The 11,572-nt window shown below is 35.0% G+C and overlaps 1 protein-coding gene across 1 annotated transcript; it reads right to left on the bottom strand.

Annotated features, from left to right (window-relative positions):
* Positions 1–6,222: 6,222 nt before the first annotated feature.
* On the bottom strand, positions 6,223–10,462 carry LOC120204527 (phosphatidylinositol 4-phosphate 5-kinase 6-like). Its single transcript, XM_039204586.1, has 8 exons — positions 9,266–10,462; positions 8,738–8,905; positions 8,364–8,529; positions 7,912–8,028; positions 7,628–7,821; positions 7,275–7,396; positions 7,099–7,179; positions 6,223–6,882 (listed from the first exon to the last, which is right to left on the bottom strand). The coding sequence occupies exons 1-8, from the start codon at positions 10,381–10,383 to the stop codon at positions 6,599–6,601; spliced, it is 2,250 nt and encodes a 749-aa protein (XP_039060517.1). The 5' UTR covers positions 10,384–10,462; the 3' UTR covers positions 6,223–6,598.
* Positions 10,463–11,572: the final 1,110 nt, after the last annotated feature.

Below are 11,572 nucleotides of genomic sequence, written 5' to 3'. Positions count from 1 at the left end.
GTTTAGGCTTACCCAAAGTGGGTATTTATAGCCTCTTAAAGCCTAATGATAAACAAGAAAATAAAATAAAATAATCCTAAGATAATTATTTTTAAATTTAAATTCAAACTTAAATCTCATCTCCTAATGCAACTCTACTCGTCCATCTTCCAGAAGGCGTGCGGAGGAAGTCTTCTTGAAACTAACGCTGACTGGACCTTATAGAAACCGCCACGTCAGACCGCGTCGTGCCCATGTCTCCAGCCGTGACCAAATAATAAAAAAATGCAGAATGCGCCATTTTGTCACTAATTCTGGAAAGTAAGGACCTGTACGAAAACAAGCATAACACGACCAAATCAGCAGAAATAATTTCACAAAACCGAAGAAATGACGAAAAAAGATTAACGATTCTAAACACTCATCAATGGATAATATCAATAAAGCTGAATTCAGCTAGCCAAAATGGAAAAAGAAGAAGTTGTTGTAAGAGAATGAAATAATACATGTTATAATCTATTTCACACACATGCATACATAAATTTCGTTGCTAGACCGATGTTTTCACCCTGCTTTGGGTAGAATCAAAGATTTCAGAGAGTTGAAATAGAGGTATTCTAGGAGGTCTAGTAACTGTTATGCTAGATTGTGTCATTTTGTACGTATCCGGTTAAAGATACCAAGTCAAGAAAGTGAGGCATATGATAATATTCACAAAAGAGAGAGAGAAGAGTGACATCTTCACTAAGATGAAACCATAGAAAATAGGGAAACCATATCCTGAAACTAACCTCTAAATCTTGATAATTGTTAAAGAACTATAATTCTGAAATGGTAAAAGTTGTTGATTTTTTTATATTCTTTGAATTCATGCTTATGATTTGACTCTATTGTGAACCTGAAGAGGTAATATTTCACAAAATCCTTTAATTCTTTGATAAAGAAAGGAGGAAGAATATTTTTAAAACATGATAGTCTCAAATAAAAAAGGCTCCTGAAGTAAGTCGATAAGCAAGGCCAGAATGATGAAACATTTCACATTCCTGAAAGCAAATGGCTCAATAAACCAAAGTCTGAAGGAATTGAACATAAAATATTCCCTGTGTGGTAACCAATCAAAGAAGAAGATGATTACTTCATTCAGAAGATACACATATCTCAGTCTGAAGGATTGATCATCTCTTAAGCTATGATAACATGAAGAGAATCCCCTCAAGTTACTTAATAACATTGTTGTTTAGTAACACTGGAATGAGAGCATTCAAGATTAACAAATTTGGCATTAAGAGAGCCATGAGTACCCACGATGAGAAATTTGGATCACAAGGGAATCACAAGATTCAGATCAAATGGACATTAAGAGTGAACCTTACAACTTAGAATGCTGAAGGCCCATTTCAGTCAGAAACAATTTATGTGGGGCATGCTGAAGGTCCATTTGAGACAAAAAATAATCCAAACAAGTATTCTGAAAAATCACATCAGTAGTATTTGTATTAGCAAAATGCTAGGACATGCTAGACCCTTATCATTCTAGGAAAAATCATTCCCATGAAACAGAAAGGTATAAAGAATGAAAATGGTGAAACAATGACAGCAGATATCACTATTTTTTTCATCATGTGATCACATTATCCTCGCATAAGCCACAAGAAAGAATGAATGAAAAGAGCTCTCTGGTTGAGAAATCTAGGCAGAAACCACAGGAAATGATGAATGTGTTGTCAAATGTTTTACGAACCAGTAATTATGGTACTAAACCAATTTCACGATCATGTGGTTGACATAAGATAAAGTTTGTCTTCAAACTCCAAGATTAGAAATGAGATATAATGAAGATCTCTTTCCATAAAGAAACGTTGGAACTTTAACAACAAGAAACTAGTGAAGCCAATTAAGATTGAAAGATGGTCTGTTGTTAAGCATTTTAACATGATATGGTTTGAAGAACCTTATTTGAGATATGATTAGATGTGGAGACATGAAAGGAATTAGGATAAACTCCTTCTTGTGAAGAGATTTGATTAGATGTGGAGACATGAAAGGAATTAAGATAAATCCTTCTTGTGATGTATTTCAAGAGTCAAATCAAAAGAGACGTGGTTGATATCTCTTGATCTCTGTTGGGTTTAGCATATTCATATATATTATTTTCTGTCAGGATGATAGATTCTCTTTTCAAAGATGATATATTCTCTTTTCAAATATAGAAAGCTTTATCAGATTTCTACACAAGTTCAGATAAAGACAGTTGGTGTTATCAAGAAAAGTGGGGCAACAAGGTCATAATTCTAAGTATGGCAAAAGTCTCATAAAACAGTTCTTCTGAGACTTTAATGTAAAGAAGGCACAAAGATACAAGTTGATCAGATGGTTATTCAGAAATACAAACTTGATAGCATAAGTTACTATACTATTTGAAAATAGTCTTGAAAAAGAAGAAGATCAAACTTTGAATTCAGATGAAAATTGATACATTAATGCATTCCTAGGAGCATCATTTGCATTCATCATGCATTTCATTAATACATTTGATTGTATTTGCATAAATACATTTTTCACAAGAAAATGAAGGACAAGATACCTTACAAATGGAAGATAGAATCCAAATCCCAAATGAAGAAAGCATGTTTGGAAAAGCAAACATTTGAAGAATAGATGGATGCAGTCCATAGAAGAAGCATTAATTTTGGGGCATGCCCAACCAACAAGTTGTTTCTAAAAATGGGAAAACGATTTTCAAAGTTTCTCATTTATTCTTTTTAGAAAATGAAATTTTTGAAAAGTAAGAAGTTTCTTACCTAGTAAATTATTTACCACAAATTTGTAAATCCTTCGGGTCATCTGTAAGTCTTTTGAGCATGATGCTTAAAACCTTCGGGTCATCTATCAGTCTTTCGAGCCATATGATAAATCCTTAGGGCCATCCGTTAAACCTTTGGGTAGGATGTTTACATATGATTTTCGCATGAAAATGAGATAGCAATTTTCAAAGTTTCTCATTTATTGTTCTAGAAAATCAAATTTTTTAAAAGTAAGAAGTCTCTTACTCAGTAAATTATTTATCACAAATTTGTAAATCCTTCGGGTCATCTGTAAGTCTTTCGAGCATGATGTTTAAATCCTTCGGGTCATCTGTCAGTCTTTCGAGCAAGATGATAAGTCCTTAGGGCCATCCGTCAGACATTTGGGCAGGATGTTTACACTCTTTAATTTCAGTCTCCACGGAAGAGTAGTGGAACGGATTCTTTATCTAAATTTGAAGTCAACTGGGCAAAAACTTATTGTTTTTTTATCTTTCCTTTATTCCTGTTTACATAAAAATAAACAAAGAGGGGCAGCTGTCGACACTAGTTTTTGTCTGTTTATATTATTATATATTATTAATTATTAATTATATATGTTTTTATTATATACGTTATTATTATATATATTATATTAATAATATTAGTATTATTAAATAATATTACATATGACCCGGAGGCCCAATTACAAGTGTGAAAACCCAATACATCCAAGCAGATCCAGACCCAGGAATACAACCAAACCCGAGAAATCCAACCAGATTGATTCGACCCGAGAGGCCCAGAACCAGATCAACCCGAGGAGGTCATCAGCAGCTAGGGTTTACCCCATCTTCTCCAGTAACCACCAGCAACCATCACCGTTATATCTAGAGAGATCCAACGGTCCACAATTCATCTAGAAGAAACCCTAGGGTATCATAACCCTAGGGCTATGATTTCGGCCACCGCCTCTAACGCCTCTAATCATCTGCTGCCACGGCGCCATTGCCTTCAATGGAAGGATCCAGAGGGTGAAAGAGAACCGCACAGCACATCGGCCTATGGTGAGTCACCACCATAGGTCCGATGACTCACCAAAATCTCATCATTACGGTCGATTTCCCGAGGCCTATAAATAGCCTCGACCATGCAAGGAAACAAGACACACATAAAGGGAGCAAGAACAACAAACAACAGAGAAAAAAAGCCATACGAAGCAATAACAGCAAGCCAAAACGAGGTACGAGCAACCAATAGCTAGCAACAAACTGAAAAGAAGAGAAAGAATAACTTACCGAGGAGTCCTCAACGTCACTGGAAAGTTGAAAAGTCAAAGGTAAAATTGTAGATCTATGTTGATTTACTAACTTTTAGTAAATGAGAGGCTTGAATTCGGGTAGGGGTACTAAGATCTACATTATGGGAGAATTTGTAAAATTCCGGCTACCGTGAGTGGTGGCCGGCGGCGGCGACGGACGATGGCTCATTGTGGCCGGCTGGTGACCGACCTCCCCTCCGATGAAGGATGTAGAGAGAAGGTAGAGAGAATGAATTCTCTCAATTTGAGAGAGAGAGAAAAAGAGAGAAATAAGAGATTTTGGCCCTTTAGGGCCGGTTAGGGTGAATTTATACCCTCCCCAAAACTATGTCATTTTGGGGAGGGGCTTCTGGGTAATTAAGAAATAGGTAAATTACACCCGTGGTTCTTTTGGCTTTGTAATCTCACAATTCAGTCACGAAACAAGTTCTTAAGCATTTTAATTCGGGTATTTAATTTTATTTTATTTTAGTCCATATTCGTATATTTATATATAGTAGGTTAAATTATGCATTTAGTCCCTAAATATCAATAAGTTTATATTTTAATTCTGTATTAATAATTAGGTTAAATTATATAATTATCACAATATTGTAATATTATTATGAATTAGGATATTTAATTTGATTATTTTATGTGTTAATCTTTAATTATTAGTATGTATATAATTAATTATTATTACAATTTATACTTTAGTATTATTATTACACATAACTTATAATTTAATTTATATAATTATAATATAACTTTATAGGGTTAGTAATATTTACATTAAATATTATTTAGTATTTATATTTAATTATTTGTAAATAATTATTTTAAGAATACAAGTTTATCAATTACTGCGAAGACATTTAATTAATGAATATTGGTATCAATTTTGGGCGTTATGAGGGTGCTAATCATTCCCCATACGTAACCGACTCCCGAATTCATTTTTCTAGTAAGCAAACCCGAGTTGTATTATTTTAATATTATTCTTAGGAATTTTTATTAAAATAATATGACATTTTGGTGACCAATCTCACCATATAAAATATTGGTGGTGACTATACAATTTGGTGTTTTATCTGATTCATGGAGGATAAGCACTTACTTTTTCGAGACTAGTTACACCATTCGGGGTGTACTATTTGCACTCTCTGTCGCCAGTACAGAGAAACGTCTCGACAGGACAGAGAAACATCTCGACAGTAAGAACTACGATTGTAGACCTTATATGGAGTGTAAAATGTTGACTATAGGATACTTTCAATGTGGTTCGAGGGAGCATCAGTTGAGAGTGTCAAAAGTTAATTCGAGTAATTACTATGACTAGATAGTTAGTACGTGCATATTCAAAGGGTGTATGATTGTTGATGCTTGTAAAATAGTGTGTTGTATGTGTTGAATGAGAGTTCCAATAGGTAATCATTATAGGTTAAACTAGTGGTTTGTGAATGATGAATGTTAAAAGTAAATTAGTTAGTATGGTAAATCATTTGAAGTTTTTAAACTTGCATTGATGTTTGTTGATAGTGTTTAAGATTGTATTTTCTTGTTTGTTGTTTTAGAAAATTGAGGATTTTATAGCCATTAAAGGTTTTCTTTGATCAATCAATGTGACATCTTTAAGCCAGTTTAGAACTAAGTCGGGTTAGTGTGTTCCATTATACTTGTAATTAAGTATTCCGCTCATGAAACCAAATATTTGATCAAACCATCAAAACTTACGATTTTGAACAGAACGTTGATGAATTTTCTGTTTATAAACATATAAATGATGATAAGGTGATCTTTTTGGCCGTATATGTCGATGATAAATTTAGAATGATGTTGAGACATTATCATCTTTTAAAGTGTGATTAACCTAACAATATTTTTAACCTATTGACAACGCACACATATCCTCCATATGCAGCTGCTCGAATCATGATCTTTTAGAAACAATGACATTTTCTTTTACCATCGAGGTGACTCAATATGTTCAAGTTCGGGTTATGTTGGTTGGTGTCTTGAAACCCAGAATGAATGAAAAGAGAACACAGTTGTAACATATGATCAGACCAGAAAAATATGACAGAAGAGAAGCACAACATTTTCATCTTCAATATATCTCTTACTGCGCATTATTATTTGAAGCTGAACCCAGAGATTCTTCAGCCTCTGAAGGAAATGATTTTCAGTTCAAGGAAAGAATTCGACCCCGATGTCTATGTTTTCACCATTTCAATTCATTTACACCTTGAATCAAGCTTTAGTGACTCTGATTTTTAATATTAACCTAAACCTTTCACTATAACATATATATATATTATCTGCAACTGTAAAATAAGGGAGATGAAGAGAGGACGATAACCTAATCCCGAGTTATGAAGCCGTGTCCTGTGTGGTCGTAGATCATCCTCCATGGTCGTTCACATGATCGAGAAACGATTACCTTTTGGCTTTTAAGCACTCGCATCTCCGGAAAACAATCAAATGTACATGAATGGACACTGGTTCCAAGTTGAAGATCTGTGTCAAACGTATCTTTTCAAGTGTCCTCTACGAAAACTTTGAAGATGAAATCCCGAAAGCGTTTTGAGTATTGCTTTGGATCGACAGCTGAAATTGAAGTTGGATCGTATTGCATTGATTTATATGCATGCTCAAGCTTCTTGGTAATATCATAGTCTTGTAGGATGTCGATTATACCAAAAAAGAGGATAACATCATAGCATACACCAGTTGGTTCCCCAACAAGCTGAGTTTCATCGTTTTTTCTCACCGTCTTTTCGACCCGTGCAGGCATGTTTATACCTAATCGAATAGATGTCCTGCATTGTCAATTTGAAAGATCAACCGTCAATTTGCAACCGTCTGGAAATTTGTTGGACACAAATACCAAGAAAAATGAAGAGTTGAAAATAATATAAATTCCACTGTTGTAATAGAAGTGGGGAGACAGAAGTCATGCCTTCTTAGACACGATTCCAAAGATTGGAATACACTGGAAAACATAACTGAGTCTTCAGAAACAAAATCATTCATCTTACCCTGAGGGTTCATTGTCGGCCTGATCCTTTCCGGTTTGAGATAGTCGAGGAGCTTCTTCACTTTCATGGTCTCCATTTCCTGCAAGTAGAACCGGAAACATATCCTAATCAGTTAAACAGCAATTGGTATGAAAGTCACAAAACATTATAATACCAGAGATCATTAGAAATAACCAGTAGGAGTAACTGCTCCAGAAGTAAGAGGTGTGGGAACTTCTCGAAAGTGAAAACCGATCAGAAGACTGTAGTCCATAATTCTCTCTTGTTCGAGCAATTCACAATCTTTATCAACTTGCCTGCATTAAGGGAAACTTGATTCGGAAAAGAAAAGTAGAAGAGTCCATGCTACCCCAAACGCTCTGCAATATCCTACAACAGTTTGGTCTTGCCAATTGCAGCTTTACAATAACTTTCGATAAAACTCGTACACAGACCCATATCCAACAGTCACACCCGAGTCCAAGTAACATAGGTTAAAAGAAATGATGATACCTTCTAAAGAAATAGGATTTAGAAAAGACAATCACCTGCAGAACTCTTCAAACCAGAATTTCTCCAACCGAAATAAATAATTGAGATCAAGGTCTTTGAGGGTTGTCGACGGATCAATTTCTGATTCAGGTTTAGAAGTTGTGCGACCGTGGGATGAACCTTTCAAGTCAAAGCGCCTATGAATGGTGTACTGAGTACATAACAGATTCCCCATTATAACAAACCGTACCTGTCTCATTGATCCCAAGTGAACAACGGATGAGAATGGTTTCTGAAGCTATATGCCGTTCAAGTTAAAGTTTTGTAACATTGGCATTACCTTCTTCTGAGCTGTCCCGGTTAATTTCACGCAATGAAGACCATAAAATTTGGTGATTAGAGTGTTCTCAAAGGACCGAACATGATTATAGTAGGCCGGAAGCATCCTTAGGAGCACCTGAAAAGTTTTGTCACTAGGACTCGTAAACATTTAAAGCCGGGTAAAGCAAGGAATGTAGTTTGAGATTATTCAGCCATTAAAAACAGTTTCTACACTTTATAAGTAAATATGAACATTGTCTGGAAACTTGAAATTTGATGATGTAATGAATAGTGAGAGACCAATTATTGTCATACAGAAAAAGTTTCAAAAGATTTATGATGACCCTTATGACGAATAAAAGTTTTGTTTCTAATACAAAATCTACGACAAATTGCAGCTGAATACAAAGTTGTATTATAATTTCTGGATTCAACAGCAAAAACGCAACAGGAAGAACAATTGACTCTTACTTTTACTTCCGCCTTCTTTATTGTCTTTATCATGTATTTGTCATCATTGGTCAAGTAAAAGAAACTTCCACTTTTTCCGGGGGATGATAGTTCTCGGAGGGCATCATTCCCGCATATTGAAATCATGTAATCAGCTGCATCCACATCGAACAATTTCCTAAGGGTTCTGAAAATGTAAAAAAATTACATGTTAGGAACTACTTGTAACCACATAATATGGTTCCAAATTCATATGATATAGTTCTAGTTTCATTATCATGTAATGATTGCTTAAAAATTACTTTCATTAGTGCCTAAAGTAGTTGTACCATAAGACTGAATTGTTCAGCAAAGAAGGATTGTCTGTTGTGCACAAGTAGATGATCCAGTCTAACCTGAACACAAGTGGACAATAATCCTTCCACTTGAATTCGCTAGATTGATGAGGCGGAGTGTGCTTGGATCCTTCGGGTGGAAATTTGGTCCATACTTTTTCCTTAGGATCGAAAGCCGAAGACTTCAGATCAAGGGATATAGCTGGACCTGGTCTTCCAACTGAGTGTCTACGATGTAACCAGAGAATCAATACATGCATGAAAACAACATAAACCAATATATCTCAATATTGAAACGAGTTGGAGATCGAGAAATCTTCAATTCAAACTGAACTGCAAGTAACGACCCTCTAAAGCAAACGAAATGACAACAGTAAATATGGGAATAAAGACTACATCAGATTGATACAACAAATATAAAAATAAATCTTCGATTTCTTTCATACATTCTTGAACTTGAGATGCATAGTCTAAATGGCAATGCACAAGCCAAAAACAAATGATGTTAACATTAAGGCAATGCATCTACCGAGAAAAACCAACATTCGAACAACATTCAAATTTCAATACCAGAGGAAAGTACATTACCTGATACCAAGTTGCAAATTGAGCATTAACTCATAATTCTTGTGACCTTTCCATATCGTTTGCCCCTGCCTCGTCGCCGACATCTTAAACTGTATGCAACTCCCTCTTGAAATTGAATCTTCAAGACAAAGACTTTCAATTCCATCATCACCATCCTTGGAATCCCCTTCACTAGTAGCTGAAACATCATGCATATCAGAACTCCAACTCCTACAATTTAACTTCCCATCTGACATTCTCCTTTGCCTCCCATCAGTACTTTTTCTCATTCCAGGCCAATGTGGCATCTTTTTTGATGGCAAAATCGACATCCTCTCACCCGGACATATCTTACATTCTTTCAAATACTCCAAAAATACCACTCGAGGATCCCAATCCGGATTCTCCGTTGAAGAATCAGAAGGATTGTAACTTCCATTCATTTCCTTACCATCCTTACTCCAAATGCCAACATAAAAACTCCCATCTGGAAAAATGAAAGTCCCATTTCCTTTAGGAAAACCATCCTCCCAAGAACCCTCATAACTATTCCCATTACTCCACACCATTATTCCATTCCCATTCATTAACCCATTCCTCCATTCACCATCATAACGGTTCCCATTTTGCCATTGGTATTTCCCTTGTCCTTCCTGGTGTCCACTTCGCCATTCGCCTTCGTAGTAATCCCCATTGTAGTAATTCTTAATCCCTTGTCCATGTTTAAGGTTAATAACCCAAGAACCTTTATACGAGTCTCCTGAAAAACCTGTAAAAGTTCCTTGACCGTCCATAAAACCACTCTTGAATTCACCTTCATAGGTAGCACCTGAAGGCCAACAGAACTTCCCTTTCCCCATGATCCTCCCCTTAAACCATTCACCAACATACATGCATCCATCAGTCCATAAATATTTTCCATTCCCATGAGGCAAACCATCGCACCATTCCCCTATATAAAAGTCACCCTTTGGAAGTACTTGTTCAACATGGCGAACTTCACCAGAACCAGCCTCTTCCTCATCGACATGAGCAACAGACATTGCTGTAAATATGCTTATTGCTTTCTTCTTTGCAGCTACTTGTGATTTCTTTAGTTTAGTTTCCAGAGCCTTTCTAAAGCCAAGCTTTTTGCTCATTCTATGTGTAAACAAACAAAGGCTATATCTTCCTTAAAACTCTGCATTCCTTTTTCTTTCAAACGATAACCCAAAGATAAAAAAAAAATGTATCTATCCGTATTTCTTCTCAATGTGGAGTTTTGAGGAAGACCAACAAAACAAAGAAAAAGGAAAGCATCTCTGGAACCTCACATTGAAGATGGAGAACTTGGAGGGAAATGTAATCGTCTACATAAACAAAACCAACACAAAAAAAAAAAAAAACCTCTCAATCTTCTGTATTATTATTATTATTATTTCTTTTTGAAAGTTCTGAGCTTTTTGTGTCGATTTTTTTAATTTTAAGAAATGGGTGTTTTTCAGATTTTGAAAAAGAAAAAAAAGAAACAAATTTACAGAGAAATGGGGGTTGTTGGATTGAAGAAGTTTGGTAAAATGAATGGAATTTTTGTTGGTTCTTTGTTTCTGGGAATTTTCTGGTTTGGTTGGAACAAAAACCAAATTTCTTAGATTTACGGATTTGGCTCCTAAAATTTCTAGCAAACCAAACAGTTGGAAAGGGATTAGAAAGAGTTGTGATGATTCGATCGCCATTCTAAGTGTCTGAAAATCTCCCAATTTTAGCACTAATTTTAGTACATTACTCTTTCATCGTCGTTAACTAACAGTAATTATATTCTTACATTGTTTTTTTGTTGTTGTCATTTTATATTATTTTCTAAGATAATGTCGTCACGTTCGATAAATATATATAAGCACCGTTAATGATGAATATTGTTAAAAATAATTTATAAAACGTTAAATTATAAGATACTAAACGTATATTTTAATTAAAATATAATATTTATAAAATATTAGTTTTTATAATTTTATTTTAATTATAATTAGATCAAATTATCGATACGTTTCTCTGCCCGACGATGGAGAGTGCAAATAGTACACCCCAAACGGTGTAACTAGTCTAAAAAAAGTAAGTGTTTATCTTCCTTGAATCAGATAAAACACCAAATTGTAGAGTCGCCACCAATCTTTTAATTTGGTGAGATTGGTCACCAAAATATCATATTATTCTAATAAAATTCCTAAGAATAATATTAAAATAATACAACTCGGGTCTGCTTCCCAGAAAAATGAGTTCAGGAGTCGTTTACATATGGGGAAGGATTAGCACCCCATAACACTCAAAATTAATACCGATATTTATTAA

Source organism: Hibiscus syriacus, unplaced genomic scaffold (genome assembly GCF_006381635.1).
Source record: "Hibiscus syriacus cultivar Baekdansim isolate YM2019G1 unplaced genomic scaffold, ASM638163v2 tig00000340_pilon, whole genome shotgun sequence".
In the NCBI taxonomy this organism is placed as follows: Eukaryota; Viridiplantae; Streptophyta; class Magnoliopsida; order Malvales; family Malvaceae; genus Hibiscus; species Hibiscus syriacus.
Note: the sequence above shows the minus strand (reverse complement) of the source record. Positions and strands in the feature narration are given on the sequence as shown.